This window comes from Cinclus cinclus, chromosome 24, assembly GCF_963662255.1.
Source record: "Cinclus cinclus chromosome 24, bCinCin1.1, whole genome shotgun sequence".
NCBI lineage: Eukaryota > Metazoa > Chordata > Aves > Passeriformes > Cinclidae > Cinclus > Cinclus cinclus.
In genome coordinates this window covers 232,961-260,811 of record NC_085069.1, presented here as the reverse complement: position 1 = coordinate 260,811, position 27,851 = coordinate 232,961, and the positions used below count along the sequence as shown (strand labels likewise).

The 27,851-nt window shown below is 52.1% G+C and overlaps 2 protein-coding genes across 6 annotated transcripts; one reads left to right on the top strand and one right to left on the bottom strand.

The window, feature by feature from the left end:
- Positions 1-933: 933 nt before the first annotated feature.
- Positions 934-1,269, bottom strand: RPRML (reprimo like). The gene has a single exon (XM_062508386.1). It carries the CDS (start codon positions 1,267-1,269, stop codon positions 934-936), a length of 336 nt encoding a protein of 111 aa, XP_062364370.1.
- Positions 1,270-5,405: 4,136 nt separating this feature from the next.
- On the top strand, positions 5,406-27,248 carry ITGB3 (integrin subunit beta 3). Of its 5 annotated transcripts, none has more exons than XM_062508397.1 (15): positions 5,406-5,577; positions 10,533-10,618; positions 14,771-14,963; positions 16,867-17,119; positions 17,829-17,991; positions 18,574-18,735; positions 18,884-18,979; positions 19,151-19,240; positions 19,634-19,768; positions 20,407-20,836; positions 22,911-23,133; positions 23,404-23,504; positions 23,626-23,745; positions 24,767-24,933; positions 25,713-27,248. In XM_062508397.1, the coding sequence occupies exons 1-15, from the start codon at positions 5,520-5,522 to the stop codon at positions 25,779-25,781; spliced, it is 2,346 nt and encodes a 781-aa protein (XP_062364381.1). In that variant the 5' UTR covers positions 5,406-5,519; the 3' UTR covers positions 25,782-27,248. The 5 variants fall into 5 exon arrangements, with proteins under 5 accessions (XP_062364381.1, XP_062364385.1, XP_062364383.1 ...); XM_062508401.1 differs by lacking the exon at positions 5,406-5,577 and adding an exon at positions 9,921-9,938 and having other exon boundaries at positions 25,713-27,245; XM_062508399.1 differs by lacking the exon at positions 5,406-5,577 and adding an exon at positions 10,253-10,326 and having other exon boundaries at positions 25,713-27,245.
- Positions 27,249-27,851: the final 603 nt, after the last annotated feature.

The following is a 27,851-nucleotide window of genomic DNA, read 5'->3' as shown; positions in this document are numbered from 1 at the left end:
TGATACTTGCCTGTGAAAAATTATAATGGCTTCTGCTTTAAAGAAATAACTCTAATTACACTTCACTTCAAGGTGGGATGATTATAACTGGAATTAGGAATGAAACTCCTGAACTACACATGCACAGAAATAATAAAGACAACAGAAAATGCTGTTGAAACAGGTTTGTTGTTCTTTTTTTTTTCTGAATGTTCACCAGTTTTCAAAAATTACAAAACCTCAAGGACTGTAACAATGTACCACTTGGAAAAAGAGGCTGGTGTGTACAAAAACAAGCATGCTTTTGTTTTAGGGGTGGGGAGGGGTTTATATTTATCTGGGTCCTTTTCTTCCTCCACCATAGTGTCAAAGGAGAAAGTACCAGTTAATTTAACAGGATAGCTCAGGAAAATAAGAAATAACATGCTTTCTTTATTGCCAGAAGATGCATGCTCAAAGTCTGAAACACAGCAGACGCACATTTTTTAGCATGAAGACTTTGTTTTATGACCCACATGGCGTTTCCCTTCCCCTGCCCCTCTCAAAGACGAGGTCTGTGCCCTGTATTTTGCTCTGCCATTAGTTTGCTTTTTTGTAACGACTTGTCGTTTTTTTAGCCCTAAATCCCAGGTAGCTGTATCCAAGGTAACAGCAGTAAAGAGTCCAGATCTCCACATTATCACTGTTTCTGCAAGTTTCATGCAAAACTTAAGCTGTTTCTGCATGCAACAAAATGCTGGTCATTTATTGTGTTTCACATAGCACTGGGGTGGTTTCCCCATTTGCCACCACAGTCTGTTGGCTGGGAAGAGCAGGTTTGTTTTCCCATGGACACAGACAGACTAAAAGACCCCTGCCCCCCATCCCACTCCCCCCTGTTGCCCCAAACACATGGGAATATGCATCTCAACACCAGGTCCAGACAGTTCACTTGCCTACAAGAGCCTGGTGGCTTCAGTAAAGTCCCATGATTGCAGCACCCACGTCCTTGGAAGGTCTTCGGTCCTTCACCAGGAAGTTAATCATGCTCTCCGACTTAATAAGCAAGTTGCAGCCCAAAAAGAAGACGCCAAACATCACAGTCAAGGAGAGGACGCAGAGGACAGCAATCTGCACCACCCTCGTGATGAAAAGGCTCCTCTCATCAGGTTCCAGGACCAAGGAGCCACCATCAGTTGCCAGCACTGTGCTGGTCCCATTGCAGCAGGCCATAAGCATCCCCAAGCCCTGAGTCCTGTTGGGGTCAGCTGCATGCTCCAGGAGAGTCTGGTTGAAAATTGATCCATTCATGGCCTGTGTGTGACCCCAAATCCTCAGGAAAGGTAAAAGGAAAGCTTATTGTCTATGTCCGCCCTTAACAGGCCAGGGCTTGGCAACTCCAAGCTACCTCCTGCCTTTCCTCTCTCAGTGCCCGTGATGGAGAGGGAACTTCCTCAAGGCTGTGAGCAGGTGGGAAGCAGTCCATGCAGCCGATGGATGGCTGGATCCCAGATCCCTCCTGGCAGAGCGTTAGCACAAGCCCCCAAACAAGCAAAAGGAGAGAGAGAGAAAAGGAGAAAGGGACGTGGGGAAGAGGATGGCACCAGGGATCACCCCATGCCCCCTGCCCTCCCAACCTGCCCCCAAAACAGCAGAGTGGTGCTGCCAGATCCCAGGGCTTCTCCCATGCGAGCAAGAGCTTGTGTCTGCCGGCTGGGAGCTGCACAAATGCAAGTTACAAGCTAGAAGTCTTCATCGTGCTCAAAGAAATAACAGCAACTCCACCCCCTTCCAGCCTCCCCCCAGGTCCGCCTTCCTCCCCCTCCACTTCACCCTGCTGCCCACCCCTTCCCCATGATGCACACCCCATCTCTGCCTGGCCATGGGTGCCTGCACCCAACCCTCTGCCACCCCCAGGTGGGGGCTGACCCCTAAGGTCCTAGAGAATGGTACCTAACCTATCCCACCCTCCAGCCCTCCCACCTGCTCCCAAAAGCATCCTACATGGTCAGCGCTGGCACATCAGCAGTGCATCCCAGACTGCTGGCAGGTCCCTGTTCCCCAAAGGCTCCTGTAAGTCTCAGGTCAGCGCTGCTGTCACCGATCTCTGCTTGCTGCTTTGTGCCACCCACTCCTTCTCCAAGCAGCGTAGCCCAAACCAGCCAGTCCACCCCCAGCTCTGCTTGGTGATGCCTGTCCTGTTTCTCCAAAGAAGAGCTGGATCCAGCCCCTCTCTGCATCCTGTTCCTCTGGCTGGGTGCTTCTTCCTCAGGGCACGTGGTCTCCCTCTCCTCCCCTTCCCACTTTAGCTTCCTCCAGAGGGGAGCTCTGCAGTGCTGCACCCTGATCTCTGCCCTGTCCCCAGCTCTGGATCCCACAGCAGTGTCACTGCAGCATTCAGGGCTGGAGCATCACAAGCCCCTCAGCCCCCCAAGGCAACCCCAGGTGAAGTATCACCATCACCATCTGTGTCTGCATAAGCTTGCAAAGTGACACCACGAGTCAGGATGTCTAGCTTGTTGGGCTTACTCCTGTTCCTGCTCATCCCAGGGCTGTGCCCACATGACTGCCATGTCCTGGCTTCCTGGCTTTGCCCATTGTCATTTGCCTGGAAATGTGTCTGGATGGCCCAGAGTAGCAGATCACCCCCAAAACACAGTGTGAGAACCTTGCCCAGGTTCCATGAACCAGGAACCTTGCCCAGGAACCATGGTTTATCCATGCACATATTGCCTTTTTTCCTTTGCCCAGCCCTCTAGGGGAATTTGATAAAACAAAAATGAGGATTGATGAGTTGTAGCCAACCAAAGTTAGGAGCATGTGGCTGGCAGAGGGTATGGGCAGCTTGGTAGGGACAGTGTCATGATCTTCCGTTCAGGCAGCTGGGACCTGCTCTGCTGCTGTGACTTTAGGGGCTCAGAACTGTTCACTTGAGGGTTTCCTTGTTGCATTTTCCTCCTTGTTCTGCATTTGGTATTTATCTCCGGGTTGCTGCCCACTCTGATAGGGCAGTTGCAGCAGTAAGTTATGCAGTAAGGAGGAGAAAACCCTGATCCAACAAGCACCTGCTTGTGTTTTACCAGGAAAAATCCCATGGGAAATCAGCATCCCCAGTGCCCCAGCCTGAGTGGGAGATCCTCTCCCTTCATGCTCCCAGACTGAAGGAGTTTCTGCTCCCTCTGGTGGCTCTAGTTCCAGCATCTCCTCTCCCAGCACACCCCAGCATGGATTTGGGATGCACCCTTTGCTCCTGGGTCACAGCCTGTAGTGGTGGGTCAGCCAGGGCTCCCAAACACATCCCTGCTGGCACCTGCCTTCATCCCACCAGGGACCCCAAAATCTGTTGCATTGCACTGCCTATTATGCAGTGCCTGGAGGCAACATTGTGGAGTCTTGGAATGGTTTCAGTTGGAAGGGACCTCAAGTCATTCTAACCTCCTGTCATGGGCAAGGACATCTTCTGCTAGACCTATCTAAACTGGCCTTGAACACTTCCAGAGATGGAACATTCACATCCTGGCAATGTTTTCAGGACAAGCAGCATTTTCTTGTAGTTTGCAGGGAAATTCCACCCAAACATGTTGGATTGAGTTAATTCCATCCTTATCTTCAGGCAGGACCAGCCCAGGAAGGTGAAGGCAGGTTAAGTACTTAATTTTGAAACTTTTTCCTTTTTCTTTAGTGTTTTTGCACCATGCTGTGTATATCACAGCCCACAATGGGCAGGGGATTCCTCGCCACACAGAGCTACCTGTCCTCTGGGAGCAGCAGCACTTGCCAGTTTGGGCAGCCAGGAGCTGGGTGGGTTGAATCCCTGATGAAGAGGGCCTGGGAGATGGCTAGGAGATGGCAGGTTGGGTCTGGGGGTGTGCAGAATCAAACAGGATTCCATAGTCCTCTCTAGACAGTTTAGACTAATTTTCCTTTCCATGAAACACTCAGACACAGTCACAGGATGAGACAGTACAACACATTGGGACAGGCAATTGTGTGGGCAGAAAGCCCACGTGGGAAAGGCCATATAGGCAGCATGTCCAGGCAGGAAAATCAGGAATCTGGACGCTCTAAAACTGGCTAGTGGGATCTGCAGTGACACATGGCTCCAGGATCTGAGCAGGTCAAAACTGGAGCTGCCCAGAAACAGCTTTGGGATTTGTATTGATGTCTCAGCCAAGGTACAGCCCTTTTTTGATACTGCATCAGGGTTGATGGGCTGCTTCTAGTCCCCTTTGCCAAATCCTAATAACAAGCCCTGGGGAGGGAATTGGATCCCAGGCAGACAGTGATCCCCACTGAGGAGGACAGCAGCATCTTTGAGATTTGTGGGGCTGTGTGGAGAAACAAAGAGGAACCAAAACTTTTTTTAAGCAAAGACCCCAGGTCCTGAAGCAGGGTCTACATCTCTACCTCATCCTCACAAAAACCCTCACCTCTCCTGGACAGCTCCCAGCTCTGGGACAAGTGCTGTTATCCTCATCTCCCAGCATAGGGCTGTGGCTCTTGTACAGGTCTGTGCACATTGTCTGTAGCTTCCAGGATGTGGCTGCAGCTCTTGGCACCCACAAAAATTTTTATTCCACAGCTTGGTATTTCTGTGTGCTGGGTTGTCTTGACCCAGGGTTGTATCACTATTGTCACCAGCCCCTGTCACCCAGTGGGACAGAGCATCCCAGGGAAATTACTCTAGCCCTTCTCTCCTTTTGCTCCTAAAGTGTATTCTAAGTGCCTATTTCCCCAGCTCTGACTAGGACCCTGGTATTTCAGGGGAGAAAGAGGTTTATGAAACCCCTTCAAGAGACACCCACAGGCAGTTCTGCCATTTCAGTGAGCACAGTCCCCATGCAGATCCCAATCCCTGGATTTGCTCAGCACAGGATCAAATCCTGAGGATACAAAGGAGAAAAAACAATTCAAGTGAGAAGAAAATAAGGCCCAAATTATGTGACCCCCAAGCTGAACTTCCCTCTCTTTGAGATGTCCAGGTTTATATCCAAACTGCTGGTTCCACAGGTCTGGTTCCTGGCTGGGTCTCCCTCAGTTCCCAGCTCTGCTAGCAGGGATATTCCCTCTCTGATGAGGGAATTGAGGACCCACACTTTTGTATTAGTGTGTGTTTGTTCTATTTCTCTTTAAATCCTTGAAGTCCAGCAGTTTAAACGGGGTTTAAAATCAGCTGCCTTTCAAGAGTTAATAAAAGGAACGAGAGAGCAAGATTTTGTAAGGTATTAAAGCAAGACCCTATGGGAAAGAGCCTGTTTGTTATGAGCCCGGGTCACCAGTGCCGAGGGAAGACTCGCTGCCAGGGTTTATTAGGTCCTGGTTTAAGCCGAGAGAGTGAAAACCTCCTAAGCAGCTGACGGCAGAGCGGGCGGGGACACTCCGGACTCCGAAGTGACGAGGTACAGTTTCCTCCGGCCGCCCCACTCGCCCTGTGTGTCATTCAGCCAGCCCCATGATTCACCTCCTCGGCCGCTAAAAGCCTCCAGCTACTCCAGAGCTGCTGCCCCTCACTCTTGGTGGGGCTGATCCAAGCAGTGTCCCCAGCCTGGGGCTCAGAGGACATGGGACAACTCTCCGTGACACTCGGGATCCTCCTGCTCTGCGCTACTGGCAGCCGGGGTAAGTTTACTCTGTTGTTTTTGTCACTGATTACAGCCATTTAGAGAAGATGTTGCCTATTCTACAAATCCCGAGGACTTTCTGCATTCCCAGGGTCTGTGATTTCATGGGAAAATCGCTCGGAGGGGGAGCTGGCAGCCTGAGCTGCAGTGCGTTCCCCCATACGAATCGCTGCTCAGGCTGGTTGGGCTTCATCTGGGTCCGGGCCGGGAAGTTCCTATATAGGGGGTAAATGTATCAAGGATGTCTCAAGACATACTTTGGTGGGTTATTCTTACTGGATGTGGTGAGTTTATGTCATCTACCTACTCTGTGTTTGGCTCTGGTTACTGGTTTGTAATGGAAGGATTGGGGTGTGACTTGGGCTTCATCCTTTATAAACAGAAAATTCACTGGGAGAAATCATGTCAGGTAATCCCTCTCTGTGTCTGTACATTTTAAGGGCTGCGGGGGTGGGGGGCGGTGGGGGGAGCATTTATGTCAGCATTGCTGTACTGTTTTATTTTTTTCGTGTTGTTTTGATGCTTTTCTTTAAGAAATCTGATTTCTGTCATCAGATGATCTTGGGATAAATGTAATTTTTAAAAAGTTTTCCAATGTCAGAGGTAGATAAAAGCCTGGAAAACCATTATCTCCTCCCCAGGTGTGTTCCTAGGGCTCAAAGGAAATCTTGAAACGGCAGTATGGTGATTTATAATCAGACACACTGTTTTCAAGGCCAGACTTGGGCTTTGGGGCAACACTGTTTTGTCTAAAGAATTCCAGACTTCGATGAATTCCCAGGAACAGCCTGAGGCTCTGATCTGCTGCTGGATGAAGCTGTCATTAGTACAGGACACAGGATAACCCCTGAAAGAGCCTGAGCTCATAAAGCTGCAATTTGAGTCTGTGCATGTTATATCTCTGGTGCCTGTGCTCAGTTTGGGGTATCCTATTCCCAGAAAGATGCTGGCAGGAAGAGAGGCATGTGAGAAGACAGACTCCCAGAATGGTAGGGTGGGGATCAGCCAAGAAAGCCCAGATCCTTATCACTTAGTCAAACTTAGTCAAAGGCTGGAGGGGATGTGGTTTGTACCTTTATCAAGTTTCCTCAAATGTCTTTGTCGGGTTTTCTCTGTGCTCATTCTTGCTCAAGTTGGCAGAGAGGGAAAACAAATTGTGTGGCTGCTCCTGCACCGGACAGAGGTTACTCCGAATGCAGACTGGGAATGAGTAATTTTCTCCCGTCGGAACAGCCACAGAAGTCTGGGGTGTTTCAAGTGCATCACTTCCCTAAATTCAATCCCAGTCTGGACGGGGCTTGGAGCAACCTGGTCCAGTGGAAGGTGTTCCTGCCCATTGCAGGGGGTGGAATTGGATGGGCTTTAAGGTCACTTCCAACCCAAACCAGTCTGGGATTCCCTGCTTTCCCCTGTCTCAGGGCCACCGGTCTGCCCAGCCCCAGGTAGGTGGTTCCCGTCATTCTGCACAGTTTATCTTCCATTTCCCTGTATTTCAGGATTGCTCTTTTTCAAAAGCTGGAGTCTTTAGGATCATCTCATTGTGTGGGAATAGCTGCTATCACAGTTTAAAAATGCAGGTTTTGTATTTGGGTTTACTAGTTTTTATGGCTAGAAAAAAAAGCTCCAAAGATGGGGGAAAAATTCACTAAAAAATACAGAATTTGTCAGTATAGGCTGTACTGGGACAGTACCTTCTCACAGCCAGGTAGTGTCTGAATATGGGAAGGGCTGCCAGGCACTCACAGGGACAAAACCTGAGGGGACTCCAGCTGCAGCATCTTACCCATCTTTCACATCCTCCACATCCTCCCCTTCTGCCCATCTGTGCTTTTGTTCTGACATCTTCACAAGGTCCCTGCTCCCACAGAATCCTCCCAACACTGCATCCCTGCATCCAGGCATGCAACCAGTGCTGGTAATGACAGAAAAGCAACATTTCCCCATGGTGGGAGTGTGCAGTTGCCTGCTCACAGCAGGACCAGCCTCATGTTTGAATGGTCATAACTGCCTAGGCCCTGCTCCATCCAGCCCCATGGAAGTGCAGCCAAGAATGGCCCTGTACAGTGCCGGAGATTGGTTCCAGAGAAGTGAAGGATCCTCCATCCCCCAGGAAGTATCTTAGTCATGAAGTGATGGACACCAGAGGGACCACAGGCTGTGTGAGTGTGGGAGCAGATATACAGACCTCCAGGGACTCCCCAGGCAAAGCCACCAGCAGTGGCATGATGGCACAATGTGACATCAGAGCCCAGGTCAGCTTTGTGAATGGCAGCATCCCTCTAACAGGGACTTCCCAGCTTTAGCCCCACCTGAGCCATGTGCAGCTCCCCAGCCATGACAGTGCTCTGCCAGGGTCCAAGGCCTTCGTTCCAAAATCCACCAGAAGACTTGATTTACATCCCCAGCAAAGGGAGGGGACACCAGATAAATGATCCCTTTGGGGTGGCAGCAGAAGGAAAGGAAAGGAAACCACCAGGGTCCACAGCCTGCACACAGGCAGGAGGTAATTTGTACCAAATGGTGAGGAGCAGATGAGCTCAGAGGATCCTGGGGCTCCTTAGCCCCAAGGTCAGATTTCATGGCATGAGGAGGCATTCTGGGATTCTGCCAGCAGACATGACCCTGGAATCCTCCATATGGAGTTTTAATGGAACGTGACTGGTCTCATTGAGACCAGGGTTATCACTGCTCAGGGGAAAACTCAGGCAGGGAATGGCTGAGAGACTGTGTCAAGTCATAGGGAAAACCTGTTTGAGGCAGGATTTGGACTGGTGAATCTCATGTCCCAGAGCTCTCATGGAGCCCTTGCCATCTCTGTCCTTCCCCAGCAAGGTGGGTGCTGGGGCAGAGCCATATGACTAAACCAGATAAAACCCACCATGAGGGGCCAAACAGCACACTGACATTAAACAGGAGCCTGGACCAGGACTGTTGCTGGTGGCACTCAGTGCTATAACTCTGCCCGAGCAGAGCTAAGCAACCACCGTTGAGCCAGCAGCTGGACATGGCCACTACATGAGGGATGTGAGAATGGAAAGCAGGGATACTCCTAGCATGTGTTAGGCAGGTACTTGGCACCTCTTCCCCATCCTTGAGCAAAGGGCCAAGGGATCATCATAGTATCAAGGCACTAGGGCTCCCCAGGGACCTGCAGATTTGGAAGCTGTTTCCATGTTCAGGCAAGTGGCCCTGGTGTTGGCAGCTCTGAGTATTTAATCCAGAGCACCTGGAGCTGTCAGGGCTGTCACTGTCCCCTCAGGGCTGTCTGGGCACTTCCTCCCTGCTTCCCAGAGGGCTGAGCTGGCTCCCAGCTGCACAGCACATCACAAATCCATGGCATGTGCTCTGGCTGCAACCACCAGTACTTGGCAGGGCAGGAGGGATTTTACACGGACACTGCAGGAGCCAGCTAGAGATGTGGGAGGTGTTGTCATTGCTGCTTTCAGAGGGCCCTTTGCCTTCCCTCTTCCTAGTCCTGTCCACCCAAGGATCAGTACTGCTGCTGGCACATTGTTGAGGTGCAGGAAGCAACCTGTCACTCTTTTGGGCATTGTAACATTTAAAATCTGTCCCGTCCTCACATGGAGCTATGTATTTCAGGGTATGATGAGAGCTCTGGGCATGGGTGCCATCCCAAAGCTGGTGCTAAGCAAGGTACTTGGTCTCAGTCTTTAGTTTAGTCTGGGACAAGTGGGAATTGCAGGTGTCAGAGGTGTGATGAGGACACCCTGGGGCACACTCCCAAGCAGCTGCTGGCCCCTGGGACAGCCTGGGAGGGTGACACCACCCTCGAATGGACATACATGCAAACACACACGCACACACACACACACACACACACACACACGTGTGAACATGTAAGTACATTCCCTGGCTACATGCCAGCAGGCAGCAGTGCACCATGAACTATGGTTGTGGTTCTGCTCAAAGATCTGATAATGTTTCACCATTTCCTCTTTCTCCTCCTTTATGTTGCATTTCCTGCAGTTGTGGGACACTGCTGGGACAGCCCTGGGCAACCATAGGGGCACACAGGGCAGAGGGGAGGCTCTAGTGCCCACTGCTCCCCACTGGCATCCCCTAGGCTGCAGTGTGTCCCAGCCAAGTGGGCACTTGGCTGCATTTTTCTCTGCCTGGGGAATCCAAAAACTGCTGAGAGGCTTGTGCCCAGGAGGGAGGAAGAGCCAAGGGTGACACCATGGCAGAAATGTCACTTGTCAAATTGGCTGTTGGCAGCAGGAACCACAGGGCCACCTACTCTGGTCTGTGTCAGAGGACGTCCTCCTGCCCCTGGGCTCCACAGACATTCTGTGGCCCTTTGGGGGCCACAGACACTTTGGGGCAGCAGGAGTGGAAAGGGTGAGTTCCCATGGGTGCAGGATGGTACCCAGAGCGCAGCCTTTGCCTGGGACATAGGTCCCAACTACCACCAGCACACTGGTAGACTTGTGAGCTTTCACTCCCCTCCTTTCCCTGGATTTGAAGCTGAGTCAAGACCAGCCACTGAGTTTAGTGTCTGCTCAAGGTGGCACCAACCACCCCAGGTCAAGGTGGTGTGAAGAGGCAGCCGATCCCTGGCAGGGCTCTGGGTACCATCCTGCACCCATGGGAACTCACCCTTTCCACTCCTGCTGCCCCAAAGGGTCTGCAGGGAGGCACAAGAATAGATAAACCCCCTGCCAGGGGGCTTCACTCCAACACCCATGTGATGCTGCAGGGGTGAGAGGACCCTTTGAGGAGCTGGCAGGTAGGGAATGATGCTCAGCCTTGGGCAAGATGAAGACCAGCTCATACCAGGCTGGGGAGAGCAAGGAGGAAAGATCCAGGGTTTGCAGGTGGGAAAAGGGATAGAGAAGGGCCCTGGTGGGGCTCTGGCTGCTCAGAAGCTGGTGGCTGAGCACACATGTGAGTTTGGGTTCTGTGGGCTGTAATTGCTCTGTTTTCCTGTTTCAGGGGGCAACATCTGCACCACCCGTGGGGTGAACTCCTGCAAGCAGTGCCTGGCTGTCAGTCCCCTCTGTGCCTGGTGCTCTGCTGAGGTAAGACCTGGGGGCTGAGCAGGGCTGAAGTACACGCCTGTGAAGGGCAGGGGATGTAAAGGAAGGGAAGAACCTTTGAGAAGAGTCTAGGTTACAGCCACAAGCTCAGTCTCCATCTGTTCCCACCGTATCTAAACAGATTCCTTGGTGACACCTGGCTCAGACCTTGGCCCAAGGCACTTGGTCAGTGGGTACTGCTTCTGCCCTGCTCTAAAAATATACCCCTTATCTGGGTGTGTTGGTGGGAGCTTCATTGAGCTGGCTGGGAAGTTGTGGTGTTTCCACTTGGAATTCACTTTATCTTTCAAATAATGTACATTTAAAAACTTAGTTTACTTTAGGTTTGCTTCTTGGAAACCTGTTGAAAAGCTATAGCTGAAGGAACCTAGCTCCTGGAAGGGCTGAAAAGGGAAGTGGGCCTGGAAGGCCTGGTAAAGGAATTGAAAATACTTATTAGAAGTTAGGGGCTGGGTGTTAAAGCCTTTATTTTCATTAGAAATAAGGGGAGAAGAAGACAAGGTTTTGGTTACTGAGCTGAAGTGGATGTGAGTGCTGAGCTGTGGCTCTCAAATCATCCTGTTTGGGTCTGTGAGAGCCAAGCAGATGAGCCACGTTCCCCTCCAAAAATGCTGCCCTGGGGATTAATCCATTGGGTAAGGGAAGGGAGTTTCCTAAGGGGATGGGAGAGGAGCCCCAGGGCAGAGCCAAGGGAGGTGATGGGGATGGAAAGAGGTGATGAAACCTTCTTCAAGGCTTTCCTTTCTTTCTCCTTCTCTATCCTCTTCTCTATCCACTTCCCTCAGCTGCAGTTGTGCCCATAGTGCCCACTGGGACTTGGAAAAGACCTGGGAAAAGTGATCCAAGCTGGAAAACGCTGCTGGATCATGCCAGATCATGATCTAATGCTTTGGGATCAGTGTATATCCAGAGGGGAGGCCTCTGGCTTGCTGTGCCTGTCAGATCTGACTCTTGGCATGTGGTGTGAATAAAGATGTTTGTGCCCATCTTATTTCCTGCAAGGAGTGGCTGAAACATGCAGCTTGATAAGGGGCCTGGCTTCCCTCTCCATCCCTGCTCCGAGGGGGAATGGTGGCAGGACTGGGCTCTTCCTTCCCAGCCACTGGTCCTGGGCTGCACTGGTGGCTTGACAGTGCAGTGGGAGCTGTGATAGTTTTTTTTCCCCTCCAGATCAGCATAGGTTTCCAAAAAAGGAAATATTTCCAGTGCTACTCTGAGCTGTGCTCCCTGGCAAACACAAGAACAAGGGAGCTGTCCTGCTGTCAGACCCAGCCCCCAGAGGGCCAGGCTGTGTGCTCTGCTCAGCAACTCTGCCTCCAACATCTGGACCACATTGTCTTAATTTAGCAAATGAGGCATTTTTCTGTGGTTTGTTTAATTTCCCTGGGGTGCAAGAGGTCTCTGATACTGCATCTCCCCTGTTTTTAAAGGGACAGCCCCCATATTTGTGCTCCTTCTGCTCTCACTACAGCCCTTTTCCACTCAAACTGCCTTCCCAAGGAGCCTGGGGTGATGAGTTATTCTTGCTCCATCCTGGCTTTGGATTGGAGGATTTCATTGTGGTTTCTTGTGATCACTGAGCCCTGTGGGTATTGATGCAGAGCAGAGTTGAGTTTTATTTATTTTTTAGAAACCTTGACCACTCTTACCAAGAAATAGATGTTCTCATCTGCTTTTCTGGAAAAAGCCAGCCATGCTGGCTGAGATGTATCACTAAAATCCCTTTGTGGATTACTGTGACAGATCCTTCAAGGTCTCATCCACCCAGAATGTCACCCACTCTAGGGCTCTTAGAGGCCAGACTGGACCAGATTTGTATTTTAGAGAAGCTGCTGGAAGGTTTTCGCTTAATTTGTGGAGGTATCTGTGCTCTGAACACTCCCAAGAACTCTCCTGCAGAGAAGCTGATGCTGCATGTGGTTGTGTCCAAGATGAAAACAGAGATGCCCTGGGGAATACGCAGGTTCCTCCAGGCTCCCACCCTGTGAGCTTAGGGATGGAACTGGCACTGCCAGAGCCCTGCCTGACCCTACCCTCACTAATCAGTTCTGAAGGCAGCGATTGGCATAAAATAATCAGGTTTCCCATTCTGAAGGGAGTGTGAGCAGATGTCCACTCTGCAGTGGGACAGAGGACAGGGAGAGCTTCCCTTCTCTGGGAAGGGCTGTGGGATGTCTGGGATAGAGAGGGGGCACACATCTCCCCACATCTCCATGTAGGGAGCTGATACCATCAGGTCTGTGCTGACAGGGAATGGTTTCTCATGGATGAAATCCCTGTTCTGTGAGTTTGTCACCAGCAAGCTTGGGCTGCCTCTGGGTCACTCCTAGCTAGGGCTGTGCTCCAGGTGTTGAGTCAGCAAAGTGGCAGAGCCTGGGGTCAAAAACAGACTGGGGGATGCCAGAGCCTTGTAGCCAAATGTCCCATTTTTGCAGTAGTTCTTGTTGTTGGGAGCACTCCTGTAAGTCTTGAGTCAGTCACTATATTTAGGGCTCTGAAGAAAGGGGAAGGATGCAGCCCTGGGGTTAAACAGTTTCTCCATGGAAATCTCACAGCAGGAACAATGTTGCTAAGGTGTCACAAGACCTCTGAGGTCCTGGGAGCTCCCTAGGATCTCCAGGTATCTCCGAGCACCATGGTTAAAACCCACCTGCCCAGCATGCTTTTCACCCACATATTTTTCCAGTGATTTCCCTGACCAGGACAGGAATGTACATGATGATTGATGGGATCTGGAGTGAACCAGCCACCCCTTCCCACAGCAGGGAACCCTGTGGAATGAGCTTGTGGGTGAGTGGGTGTGAGGGAGCTAAATTGGAAGGATGACTTGTCCTCCTCTCTGTCAGCACACTGTCCAGGCAGGGGCAGGGTAGGAACACGCCTGCTGATGTATTTTTTGGCTATTGCTTGGCCACTGTTTCCAGAGGGCCATGGGCCAGCCAGGGCCTCCTGACACTATTTGTGTCTTTCTACTCATTTGCATAAAACATATAAATTCATCCCTGGGTTCAGCCAGCCTAAACTCAGGACAGTTGCAAATGGGAACCTGCAAATGGGAACCTCTCCAGCACTGGAAGGCTCAGCACTGGATTCCAGCATCCCATGAGCAGGGAGGGAACTGAACCAGCCCCAACAGGACCTCTGCCACCTCCCTTTGCTGCAGGAAGAGGCTGTGGTGGTCCTCTGTTGGAGGACTCCAACATAGAAAGATTTGGGCTGAGGGAGGGAGATAAAAAATCCCTTTGGAGGGGAAGGTAGGTGCTGTCTGAGCAGGAACATGAGGCAGCAAGTCACAGCAGTGTTGGGCTGGGAGAGAAATTATTTCTGTATTTGTCTTCATAAGCAACGAAAGGAATAGGAACCCTCCTGAATGTTCTGTGATAAGGATAAGGAGCCTGGAGATTTCTAGGAAAGGAGAGACAGGGCTAGACATCACCATGACTCCACACTTTGTGCTTCCTGCCCCTGACAGGCCCTTCAAGGCTTTTTCCTCAGCCCCAGTGCCTTTGCACTCTTTCACTCCTTTTTTGGTGCTCCTTTCCCCAGTTGGCTCCATCCATTAGGAAGCTGAAGAGCTGGAGATAAGTCTGATCTACTTCCAGACAGGAACTGAGCACTGCTCTATGCAATGAGCTCACCCATATTGGACACAGTCCTTGCTCATGGCAGGATTTCTAAGGGCCCATGTTGGAAAAATGGGGAAAGGTGATTTGTCTTTTGTCAAAGTAATAAATAATTATAAAAGTCCTACACTGCATCTACCCAGCTTGCCTCGTTCACATCCTGCTGCGCCCTTCTCCAGCCATCCCAGAGAGACAGGATTTCCTTTTAGCTCTGCCAAAACCAAACTTAAGGCTCCAGCTGCCAGGAGTCAGGAGGAGGTTGGCAGGGATGTGTCATCATTCCTTGGCAAGGGCTGGTGGGCTCCTGGTCTGAACCCAGTAGGACTTGCTGGTTCCAAATTCCCTCTGTCTGCTGCCTTCCTCAGGCAGAGACTGTGTGCTCCAAGAAACCTTTGATCCTGGTCTGGAGTTAGGTGTGATAAAGCAGGGGCTCTCCAGGGAAAAGTTGAGGGCCTTTCTCTTTCTCCCAGCATAGTCCTGGGAGGCTCCTGACCGTGTCCATCCCCTGCAGGTCTGGGCGCAGTCGACCCCTCGTTGTGACCTACATGGCAACCTCCTGCACAATGGCTGCAGGCAGGACGACATTGAGTCCCCCAGAAGCAGCGTCACTGTCCTGGAGGACCGGCCCCTCAGCAACAAAGGCTCGGGGGGGTCCACCACCACCCAAATGAGCCCCCAGAGAATACAGCTGAACCTGCGGCCAGGTATGAACCCCCAAACTGCTGTAGGAAGTGGGGAATGCAGTGGGAATAACCCAAAGGGCTCAGGCACTGAGTGAGCCATCACTCTGCCTCACTGGCCAAGGTAGTCTCATGTTCTTTGAGGTCAAGACCAGGCTGACAGCAGCACAGAATCCTCCAGAACAAGTCTGGTGAGCAGCTGAACTGTCTCATTGCTGTGTTCATTCTCTTGCCTCAATCCTAAGGTATTTGAGGGCAGGATAGGATGCGACTTCAACAATGCATGGGGTATTTTATTAAGCCATTCAGACCTGAGGCACTGCTGCTGTGCTCAGAATGCCTGGGTGGAAGTCAGCTCATATCTAATGAGCTGCGGAGCAGATGGCAGGGTTGGGCTACCACCAGATCTCTGTAATTTCCCAGGCTCTGCTCAGCCAGGCAGGCTGGAGCCAATTAACTGCTCTGGTCCTTAGCCAGCATCCAGGAGTTTCAAGGATGCCAGGCAGGAGGCAAAACTATCAGGCACATGGCCTCTGTGCACATCCCTGGGTATGGCCAGGAGGAGTCCTGCCCCATTGGAAGGACAGCAGGAAGAGGAATCTCCACACAGTGGGGACGTGGAGCTACTAAGTGGCCCTGGTTCTCTTTAGGTCTAAAGGTTGTTGTCAGGAGGCAGGTGAGTGTGCTGCTCCAAGTGCTGTAAATCCCTGTTCCTTGGAATAAAGAGGAGAGACCCCCAGCTCGATACCATCTCTGCCAAACCAAGAAGGTTTGGCATAAGTCATCTACCTTGACTCATGAATCAAGACCAAATCACAAAGGATACAAGCAGGACAGGTCACAGCTCATGTCTCACAAGCTCAGAATCCTCATGGTTTCATTTCACTGAGGACAAATAGCTGCTCTTTAAGCACAAAAATGGGACCCCTGGCTCCATAGTGGGGTCCCAGCACAGCTGGAGAGAGAGCTTTTCAGGCTGTCATAAATTTTGAAACTTTCTTCATCCTGAAAGAATGTGGCATGCAGATTTAGATGGAAATGAGAAAATAATAATATTTTAAGCTCAGTTAAGGCCTTTTTTTCTCAACATTTGAGGTGTTCCAACAAGGCTGCAGCTGTGCCCTGGCTTACATTTCAGAGAAACCATTTCAAAGATCAGAAGAAAGAATCTGTGTCTCTTAAAAAGGCAGAAAGAAAAGGTCAACCCTAAATGTTTTCAGCTTTTTATTTGTTAAGTGCAGAAGTAATCAAAACTGGGTTTTCCAAAAGGTTCTTTCTAAGGAGTTTTTTGTTTCAATGGAAAATGTTTCACCAAAATTTTCTCAGAAGTGTCTGGGAGAGCCAAGAGGAGAGGAAAGGAACAGGGATGGGGGTGGGCACAGAAAATGGTCAGAGTCCTGGGACACTCAGAGAAGTCTGAAGCAGCCCTGCAGCCTGCCTTGTGATCCCTTTAAGACCTGCTGCCCACACACAGGAGGTTTCCCTCACTCCATCCAGCTGTTCCTGTAGGATATCTTGGGAGGTCAGCCTTAGACAGGAAGATCGACTCAAGTCCTGGCACTGAGAGGTTAGCAGAACAGGAGCCATAACCCCCATCTGCCATAAAATTCCAGAGTGGTTTTGGGGTTGGAAGGGACCTTGAAGATGACGCTGTTCCACTCCCTGCCATGGGCAGGGACACTTTCCACTAGATCAGGTTGCTCCAAGTTGAATACAACCTGGCCTTGTACACTTCCAAGGGGTGCACAGCACATCTCCTGTGCAAGCACCTAAGAACTTTGCCCCTCTGTCTAAGGGTGATGTTCTCCTCCTGGAAGCTTTAACCATCCCCTTCAGATCCTGCTGACCCCTTCCCCCAATCCTGTGCTGAGCCCCCCTCCCCCTTCCAGGAGATGAGCTCTCACTCCACTGCTCTGTCACTTTGTAGATGACCCCCAGGTCTTTCATGTCCAAGTGCGTCAAGTGGAAGATTACCCCGTGGACATCTACTACCTGATGGACCTGTCCAACTCAATGAAGGATGATCTGAAGAACATCCAGAACCTGGGCACAAAACTGGCCAGTGAGATGCGTAAGCTCACCAGCAACCTACGCATCGGCTTCGGTGCCTTTGTGGACAAACCCATTTCCCCCTACATGTACATATCTCCTCCAGAAGCTGTCACGAACCCTTGCTATGAGTAAGTCCAGGTTGGGGGAGTCCTGTAAGGGCCAGAAGTTGATGGGACACCACTGCAATGTGGCTGAAAATCCACATCAGTTGGTGAAGAACGGCAGCCCATAGAAAGGACTGTGTTTGAGGGATTCTTGAAAGGTTGTCTCCCATGGGAAGGACAACAGACTGGAGCAGGGAAATAGTGTGAGGAGGTAGGAATGGCAGAGGTGTTAGGAACTGAATTCATCCCCCATTCCCTGTTCCCCTGTACTACTAGGAGGGGTGCAGGCAGAGAATTCAGAAGTGAAGTTAAGCCTTGGAGGAAAGGAGAGGAGTGGAGAAAATGAGTGGCTGATTCTGAACAGGGTTTAAACCTGGGTGTAATCTGTGTTCTGCCTGCACAGGGAGGAGGAGGAGGTCTAAACTCGAAATATCATTATCACTGGAAAGCTCTTCAGGGAAAAAAAGAAGCATTTTTTCAAAAGAAATGCTGAGACTGGAAAAAATTATTCTTAAAAATCCCAGCAGGACTGAGGTTGGGAGCTGATCTGAACCCAGCATCCCTAGAACATTAATTTTATTTGAAAGGTCCTTCACCAGCCTCAGGCTCGTGGGGGGTTGGGTCCCTCCAGCACATCCTGAGCAGGACCATGGGATGTGAGATGACTGTAGGGCAGGGATGGGAGCTGGAAGAGCCCAGTGAGCCCTGTACCCTGAGTGCTCTCCTCCTGCAGGATCGGAGAAACCTGCCTGCCCATGTTTGGGTACAAACATGTCCTGTCGCTCACGGATGAGGTGACTCGCTTCAATGAAGAGGTGCGGAAGCAGAGCGTCTCCCGCAACCGTGATGCACCTGAGGGCGGCTTCGATGCCATCATCCAGGCCACCGTGTGCGATGTAAGGGGCAGGAAGGCCTGGCTGGGGTCAGGACAGGGTCACCAGGCTGGGCCAGGTGGGTTGGCTGGGACCAGCCAATCCCTCCAGGACATGATCCTAAGTCTTATTGAGTTGTGTGACTGATTTCTGGAGAGGGTGAACATTCAAGTGAGACATTTCTAGTCCAATAGCCAAGGGAACAGCAGGATTCTCATAGGATCATGATAGGAGAAAGGAGCGGAGCAGATGCTCGGGAACAATCCCATGTCAGCCCTGCACTGATCAGTCCAGAAGGGACAACACTTTCTGTGCCTTCACTTTGCTTTTGCTGGAGGTGTGGCATCCCTGAGTCATTAACCACCTTGATTAACACTCCAACCAATTAAAACTCATCTTTCATCTACAGATAGCCCAGGCCCACCTTCCAGACCCCACACTCCCACAGCACTTCCTTGGGAGAGCAATTACCTTGGTTCCCTGTGCAAGATTGGTCTCTAAGGCCAACCTGTGACCCCCTGGCACAAAGGCAGCAGTGGGGTGATGGCACATGGGACTGCCCTCAGCATATGCTGACACATGACTGGGAGCTGCCCTTCACTGCAGGAAAAAATTGGCTGGAGGAACGATGCTTCCCACCTGCTCGTGTTCACCACGGATGCGAAGACCCACATCGCACTGGATGGGCGGCTGGCTGGCATCGTGCAGCCCAATGATGCCCAGTGCCACATCAACAAGGATAATTTCTACTCTGCCACCACCACACTGGTAAAGCCTGACGCAGGCATGGGGTTGTAGAGCCCAGAGCTCCTGTTGGGTCACCATAGGATGTGAAAAGTGTTTCATCTGTGGTTGGAGAGCATGATGGGGACCAAAGAGGTATATGTTCCTAGGCTATACCTCTCCTCTTCCCCAGGACTATCCCTCTCTGGGCCTGATGACTGAGAAACTCTCACAGAAGAACATCAACTTGATCTTTGCTGTGACAGATACGGTTGTTGGCCTCTACCAGGTACCAGTTGCTTTGCAAAGCCACCTTCCTGGGGGCTGGTGGGCATGGGTGGCTGGACATGGCTTGGTGGTCTCCTGTCCTATCAAAGCTCCCATGTGCCTGGATGGGGTTTGGTCCAGCCATGGCACATTTACCCATCACAAACAGACCCTGTTTACAATATTCCTTCAGAACTACAGTGAGCTGATCCCAGGTACAACTGTGGGCACCTTGTCCAGAGACTCCAGCAACGTCCTGCAGCTCATAGTGGACTCCTATGGGGTGAGTGTGCAGTGTGATGGCTCCACCACAGCACTCTCCCTAACAGAACAGCCACTGTTTCCCACTGCCAACAACCCACACAGATTTGTCAGCTCCTCCAGCCCCAAGCATCCTCCTTGGACCAGCTGTGGCATCTGCCTCCACCCATGTATGCAGGCACCCAGGGGGTGGGAGATCACTGTGTTCACTGCCTGTCCCTTCCTGTCTTGAAGACTTTTCCCTTTTGAGAATGACACAGCTGAGTCTTGTGAAAGACCTGGGGCACTTGGCTCCTTTCTCATGTGTGTGGGAGCATCACTGTGGTGTTGGGGGCAGGGGAGGACCCTCCCAGGGTCCTCCCTGAGCCCTGCCCAGCCTGTGCTAGGTCTTCATCAGTCCTCTCTTCTCCCTTAGAAAATCCGCTCCAAAGTGGAACTGGAGGTGCGTGACCTCCCTGAAGAGCTGTCCCTGGCCTTCAATGCCACCTGCCTCAACGATGAGGTCATCCCTGGGCTCAAGTCTTGCATGGGGCTCAAGATCGGGGACACGGTGAGGATTCTGCTCATGGCTTGGTTTTTCTCCCCTCTATGTAGCAGCACTGCCAGGTCATCTGTTGCTCTGCACCAATGTCATCTGCTTGTCCCACAACCTCCCAGGTGACACAGACCCTGGAATCTCAGAACTAGAGAGAGAGAGATCCAGCAGGGTGGGTGCAAGGAGGAAAATGCTCTTTTGAATCTGCTGGATGCAAACTCTTGTGATCTCCCTAGCTCAGCCTGGGCTGCTGCCCACAGGGCATGGTAACCTGGATTCATTTGGGTTGAAAAACCCCTTAAGACCATGAAGTCCAACCACTAACTGATCTCTGACAGGTCCACCACTAAGCCTTGAGCACCATATCTACAGGTTTTTTGAACCCTTCCAGGGACAGTGATTCTACTTCTTCCCTGGGCAGCCTGTGCCAGTGCCTGACAAACCTCTCAGTGAAGAAATTTTTCCTAATATTGAATCTAAAATCTGCCTGGTTCCTGTGGCAGGCACATTCTCTTGCCCATATTGTGCTGGGATAGCTTTGATAAGCTTTGATGAACCCAAAGAGACCTGGTGGGTCCCATTTCTGAGCTCCTTAAGATGGGACATGGAGTGGGGTAGGTACTGACATCCAGACACACATCTTTGCCCTCCAGGTGAGCTTCAGCATCGAGGCCAAAGTACGGGGTTGCCCCCAGGAGCAGCAGAAATCCTTCACTATCAAACCTGTGGGCTTCAAGGACAGCCTGACAGTGGTGGTGAACTTCACCTGCGAGTGCTCCTGTGAGAGCCATGCCGAGGCCAACAGCCCGTCCTGCAGCCATGGCAATGGCACGCTGGAGTGCGGCGTGTGCCGCTGCAACCCCGGGCGCCTGGGCTCACACTGCGAGTGCTCAGAGGAGGAGTACAACCCCTCACAGCAGGACAACTGCAGCCCCCAGCCGGGCCAGCCCCTGTGCAGCCAGCGTGGCGAGTGCATCTGCGGGCAGTGTGTGTGCCACAGCAGTGACTTTGGGAAGGTGACGGGCAAGTACTGTGAGTGCGATGACTTTTCCTGTGTTCGCTTCAAGGGCCAGATGTGCTCAGGTGAGTTCTGGGCTTGGTAGAGAGGCAGCTTGGGGCTGTTGAGGCTGCCTGAGGTCATGGGCAAGGGACACACCAGTCAATTTGTGGCTTGTCCTGTTAGTTGTCCCCACCTCTGGCTTGTTCAGCCATGGATCTCCCTGGATCAGCCCTGATCTGAAATGATGCCAGGGAAATTACTCCCTTTTTGGCCACTGATGCCACCTCCTGTGCCTGAGAGCTGGGAGCGGGAATGGGCTAGAAGGTTAAAAAGGAAGCCTGGTGGGGACCAAGCAATGCAGCTCTGGGGTGCACAGGGCAGGGACCTTGCTTGAACCACAGTTCAAACACATCAGAAGTACTGCTCTGCAGGAAGAAACCGCAGGGTAGAGGGGGAGGAGTGGGAAGATCTGGGTTTTATCCTCCACCTAATTCTGGAAAATCTCCTATTGGCAAAAGTGTTGGGGAAGTAAATCCTCTTTCCTTGCTGACCTTCCAGCATCTCCCCTCCTGAATAATTACCTCTTCCACATACTCCCACACTCCCCCTCTCCAGTCCCACTGCTCTCATTACTGAGAAGAGAGGACCAAGTCATTGGGTTCTCTGGGTCTCCTTCCAGGGAAGAAGCCTTACTCCAGAACCCCCATCCCAACAACACTTCCAAATGTCCTGATATGCCAGGGCCTCATACCCACCAGGAGCCTTCATTTAAGGTTCCTTCCACGCACACCTCCAGTAAACACTGAAGGTCTGAGTGAATCGCAGTGCTCTGCCCATGTCTTGTATTTAAGAGATGTGAGACAGGTGACAGTGCCTCGGAAGGGTGTATGAAACTGGCATATTCTCTCCAGGAACAGAGCACTCCAAAACTGATTCAAGGGGAGAATGGGAGAGGGGTAGCCACCTCCATTCATAAGCCCAGCTTCCCTCTGTAAGCCCAGGATAGGTGGCTGCTAACAGAGTGCCAAAAACCCCCACCACTTCCCTGCTGAAATCCCCAAAATCCCCAGGAAAACATCACTGGCCAAAGCTGGTTCCGCTCTGCTGAAGCCCAGCCTAGGACCAGATGACACTATTCTTGCTCCTTGATGTCCCCAGTTTGAGTTTTTGGGACTCACACCTGCCCCTCAGGCCAACTTCATGGCTCACACTGCCTCTGTGCTGCTCAGACTGATCTTTTGTCTTAACAGCCTGCTGATAATGGAGGTGGAAACGCTGGGTTTTCCCCCACCCTGAGTAGTCAGTGTCCTCAAGGAGCCTGTTCCTGTTTGAAAAAGGGCTGCAGGTCCCCAGGATGGGTGAAGGGCAATGAAGAAGAGCTGCCCCTGGCTAGGGTGGGGTGTTAACCTGAACTCTGACTCTGTTGATCCACTTCTCCCCAGTCTGTTTCCATGCCTTGTCAGCCAGTGTGGCACTATTTTCCTGTGACTCAGCCCTAGTTCCTCATTAATGAGGTTACACATTTATTTCACATGTCGGTACCTCCAAGGGCATGGCCAGGACGGTGCCCAGCTGATCCCCCATATTTCTACCACTTACTGTGTCTCATCTTTGAGCTGGAATCAAACTACAATCCAAATAGCTCCAGGGTTTGGCAGGATTTGAGCATGCCTTTCTGTCTGTCTGATTAAACCAGTCTCGGTGAGCATGTGTTGGGCTTTTCCCAGCAGTCAGTTTTCCCTGTCTCAGGTCCAGACCTGAGAAAGAGTGAGACATGTGGGCTTTGACCAGATGTCCTGACTCAATCTTAAATCCAAAGCCACAGCCAGAATTTGACTTGCTCAGAGATAGGTCTGATGGAGCATCTCCAGTTGCTGCTGCTGGAGTTGGGGCAGCTCAGCCTGAAATGTGGGAGTTTGTTCTTGCTTGGGTAGGATAAGAGGAGTGTTGGGGACATGGTGAAGGTCTGGGTTTGGTGTGAGCTGCTCTGTGTCCCACCCCAAGGACAGTGCAAAGGAGTTGTCCTAGGTGGCTGGTCCACCTTGCCATGCCCACAAAGGTTGAGCTGCCATTCTGGGTCGTAGGCATCTATATAGGGAATTGCTAACAGGGTCTGTGGAGACACTTAGAATTCTGATGCCTTTTGGTTGTCCCCAGGCCACGGACAATGCAGCTGTGGGGACTGTCTGTGCAACTCAGACTGGACAGGCGACTACTGCAACTGCACCACACGCACTGACACCTGCATGTCCAGCAATGGGCTGGTGTGCAGTGGCCACGGCTCCTGTGTGTGTGGCCGCTGCGAGTGCACCCAGCCCAGCTCCTACGGAGACACCTGCGAGAAGTGCCCCACCTGCCCAGATGCCTGCACCATCAAAAAGTGAGAGAGAGAAGAGGGCTTGGGCAGGTCATACCACACTGTGGGCTGGCAGACAGCTGGGATAGGTCATATTCCACTGGGAAGCTGGCAGAGAGCTGGGAAGGGTCATATCCCATCATGGAGCTGGCAGCACTGGTGGCAGGAGCTCTCACCATCTGCAGCTCAGTAGGGTTGGGGGTGCTGTGATTTCCACAACCTGAGACTGAAAGGTATGACAGTTCCCCAAGGAGAGCATGGAGAAGCTCATGGTACCTCCCTCCTCTTCCACAGGGATTGCGTGGAGTGCAAGAAGTTTGAGCGGGGAAAGCTAGTGGAGCAGCAGTCCTGCAGCCGCATGTGCCGTGACGAGATCGAGACGGTGCAGGAACTGAGTAAGAGGAGACCCAACCCCTGCCCTAATATGTGGAAATCCAGGGGGCTGTGTATGCCACACGCTTTCCCTCTGTGTGCTCACTTCTAGGCATGGGGGCTCTGACTCTCTCCCTCTGGCAGGTGACAGGGGCAAGGATGCCATGAACTGCACCTATAAGGATGAGAATGACTGTGTGATGAGGTTCCAGTACTATGCGGATTCCAGTGGCAAGTCCATCCTCTATGTCATCGAGGAGCCTGGTAAGACCCAACTGCTACGCTTAGGCTGGGGACTGCAGAATGTGCTGTACTGGGTTTCTGTGTGGAACAGAGGGATGCTGAGTGCCTTTTGTACCTCCCACTCCAGCCAGGCTCATGGGGCAGCATGGCTGGGGGCTGAGAGGAATTAAAGAACTTCTTTGTTCCCTGCTCAGTGCCACTGGGGCCATGATTTCCTGCCTCTCAGGTATCATGTTTCCTAAGTTATTTCATCAGCAGAGGCCAAGGATGGGGATTCAACCTTCCCACTTCCCTGATCCTGTGTCTGACTTTATGGGGGTGATTTTTTCTTGGGAAGCAGATAAGAGGAGGCTCCCATCAGCAGCCCCGGGGTCTCCACTCACCTCAGCTGAGCCTGTGTGGCTGTGTGGCTGCAGATCCTTCAGAAGTATGGCCATGAAGCCAGCCACCAGCTCTCACTGCAGCTGTCTGCCATGGGCAGGGTACAGCCCTGCCCCAACCCCACAGCCAGACAGGAAAGGAAAGGCAGGCAGGGGCTGGGGTGGCCACATGGCCCTGGGCAGTGTGCAGGGGAAGCAGGAGCTGCAAAGACTTGCACTGGATCTCACTGTCCCCATTTGCCAACTCGGTGTTGACACACAGCCAGAGGCCAGGATGGGGTGTCAGTGGGCTGGTTGTCTGGGGCAAACTTTCACAAGCACAAGGATTTGGTCTCTGGTGTCATTCCCCACTGTGGGTGAGATCTGTGATGCCCCTTATCTGGGTCCAGGCTTGGGTTCAGACACCCACCCCCACCCTACACACAAGTGCTCAAGTATTTTGGCACAGGTACCCTGTGGACAGGATCCTCCTTACAGAGCCTGCTATGCTCAAGGTGGAGGCTCCTGCTTGCTGGCAGAGGAGGAGGATGCCCTCCTGATACCAAAGGAGCTCCATGTATCCATGGCCAGGTAGCCCCAGAGCTGCTTTAAGTTGCCCTGGGGATGCTGAGGCCCGCCCCCCCACCCCCCCTCTGCCACTTCTGCCCTCCTCTCTGTTTCAGAGTGTCCAAAGGGGCCAGATGTCCTGGTGGTCCTGCTCTCAGTGACAGGTGCCATCCTGCTCATTGGCCTCACTGCCCTGCTCATCTGGAAGCTCCTCATCACTATTCACGACCGCCATGAGTTTGCCCGTTTTGAAGAGGAGAAGGCCAGGGCCAAGTGGGACACGGTGAGGGGGAGTGGATTTGGTATGCTGAGCAGGAGCCCCAAAACTCCACAGCCCCTGGCTTGAGGGATCCAGATCCCAGTGCTCCCAGCATGAGAGCCCAGCTGCTGTCTGTAGTCCCATGACATGGTCCTTAAGGACCAGCTTGTCCCATTCCTCTCTAAAGCCTGGGACACTGCCACTCCTTCCCTGAGCCCACTGTGGTCCTAGGGGCTGTGTACAGGTGATAGATGTCCTAGAGGATTTTCCCACCTCCAGCATATCCAAAGCACTTGTCAGCAGTATAAACCCCTTACTCACTGATCACATCAGTGTTGCCATCTCATGAGTGAGGCAGAAGGTTCTTCCTTCCATGGGATGCTGGAAAGCACTGAGGAACCCAGAGCACAAGGGAGGGGGTTGGGACAGTACTGGTAACTCTCCCCCACCTCTCCTCCATCTCCTAACCCCCCACAAAGTGAAGGGATGGGATGGGATGGGATGGGATGGGATGGGATGGGATGGGATGGGATGGGATGGGATGGGATGGAGAGCTCTTTCAAGAAGTCCCTGTCCTCCTGAGCTCCTGCTGCTTTTCCTTTCCTCCACATCAGCTTTTCCTTATTTTTCCCCTGAAACCTTATGGGGAGCCATTAAACTGCTCATCCAAAGCCTTGGGTGGAGACAGGGATCCACCACTCCATGCTGAGATGGCGCCTCAGTTACCCCAGATGTTAAGTAGAACAAATGCTGATGCCAAGCACAAAATGATGATGTTCTTTTTATACTCCTTCTTCCTCCAGACCCATAACCCTTTATATAAAGAGGCCACATCTACCTTCACCAACATCACATATCGTGGGAACATGTAAGGATGCCAACATCCAGCACTGGTCAAGGGATCAGCTGAAGATCCGTGGGATGTCCTGGAACCCAGTTTACAGAAGAGCTTGTTTGTGTCTGCCTGTCTGAATGACTGCATGTAATTTAACAAGTCCCTGACTGCCTCCAACCCCTCTTGTCTGTCACCCCACTGTAACTGCAGGGATGTGCTTTCCATGGCAAACCTCAGTCTTTACCTCAGCGGGTTGCTCGCAGAGCCAGCAGCCCCTCTATACACTGAACACAGAGAAATGGGATGATCTCTGTCAGTTTGTGAACTCTTCGGTGCTCATCGGGTCAAGGGTATTTCAGGAGCAGCTGCTTGAACCACATGCTGAGCTGTGCTCTCCTCCACAGCCTGTGCTGGTGAAGCTCTGCCCACTTGGAGTCCCCTTCTGCACTGTCCTCAGTCCCTCTGGGCACAGGGAACTTCTCCTTTGGGACAGGGCAGCTGCCAGCAGGCAGGAGCCATCGCTGGCTTTGGGGGCTCAGGACACTGCTTGAGCAGCCCAGAAGCTCCTTTCTTGCAGCCGTATGTCACTGGTGCTGCTGTGACCCAGGGTGGTAAAAAGCTGTGCCCCACGTAACAGTGCCCTCCCTTACTCCCTCCAGTGCATTCAGTCTATACCACCTGCCAACTCCATGTAGCATCAGCTGTACTGGTACCCGCTGCAGCCTGGCTCAGCCCCTGGGATGGTACTGAGCTCCTCCTGTCCATCTCCACTGTCCCCATGCCACAGCATGCATGGATGTGCAAGCAGCTGCTTCAGGAGGGTCATGATACCTGATATCCCTTGAGCCTGGCCATCTCTCTCCCCTTTCTGTGTTTTTGGACTCTGTAACTGCACCACCCCTGGACTTCTGTGTGGCTCAGGGTTCCAGAAGAGCAAGTAGGGCTCAGGCTATGTCCTGCTGCCTGGGGCTCTGTGTCACCCATGGAGGAAAACAAAGAGCTGCCCCAGGGGCAGTGCTGGACTGCAACAGTGCTGCTGCCTGGTCTCTGCACTGCCAAAGCACAATGGCTCAGTTCTCCTCAATTGCCCCAAAAAAGCAACAGTGACCTTGTTCCTGGCGTGGGGTTGGCCCCAATAGCCCAGCAGCATATTGGCTGAGCTGGTGATGGCTCTATGTCCCTGTTCCCTGGCTGGCCTGTCCCAGCAGTGTGGGAGCAGGGACAGGGGTTGGTGCTGGGATCAGGGGCTGAGGTCTGGAGGAGGGCCAGGGATAGATGGGCAGCACCAGAGTGTCAGTGATTCACATCACAAAAATAAAAATAGTGACAAAATAAAAGAAAAAAAAACCACACTCAGACTACTATCAGTGTTGTCTCTAGCCTGTGTCCAGGTTCTGCCCTGAGTGCAGCCCCTGACACTCCAGCACAACTAGGGGAGCTGGTTTGAGATGAGATGGATTGAGGGATGGCAGAACTAGGGCAAGCAGGGCTGTGGGCCCCCCACAGGGGTCTCTGCTCTGTTAATTGTTCCCTCCTCAGGGTCAATAACCAGTTGTGGGAGGCACAGGGTAGGCCAAAGCCCACTGCCGACTATGGTACTGGCAGCACCTCACTCCCTTGCATGTGGGGTGAACACCAGCACACCACATCCTGCTTGCTTGGGTCTCTTGACACCCCAAACACACCCCGGGGTACCAAATGCTCCCAACCCACACTGTATACAGGAACCTTGGGCAGTGTTCGGTGTCCCCAGCTGTGCCAGGCAGGGGCTCAGTGAGTGATTCCAGCATCCGGGTGGGATCTGGGCTTGAGCTGAGGTAGGCCCAGCTTGGTTTGGCCCCAGGAGGAGCATTTTGTCTGCCGGTGGGCTGAGGGAAAGGCAAAGACTTGGATGCGACATGAAGAAGTAGGATAAGCCCCCCTAGGCTCCCTTGGGCTGCTTCCACTGGAGAAACCCCAACGATTCCACATATGCCATGCAGGCAGGAGACTTCAATTTCCCATAGAGCTTTGGGATGAGGCAAGACCCCAGTTTATCCCAGTTCACTGCCTTTTGATACCAGGGGGCATGGCTATTTGCAGGATCAAGCCCATGAATACAAACAGC

Excerpts from the sequence above, each read along its gene's own strand:
- ITGB3 (XM_062508397.1), top strand. The coding sequence starts at position 5,520 with ATGGGACAACTCTCCGTGACACTCGGGATCCTCCTGCTCTGCGCTACT. Across the intron at positions 20,837-22,910 it reads CAAGGGCCAGATGTGCTCAG|GCCACGGACAATGCAGCTGT; the intron begins GTGAGTTCTGGG and ends GGTTGTCCCCAG. Across the intron at positions 24,934-25,712 it reads CCAGGGCCAAGTGGGACACG|ACCCATAACCCTTTATATAA; the intron begins GTGAGGGGGAGT and ends TTCTTCCTCCAG.
- RPRML (XM_062508386.1), bottom strand. The coding sequence starts at position 1,269 with ATGAATGGATCAATTTTCAACCAGACTCTCCTGGAGCATGCAGCTGAC.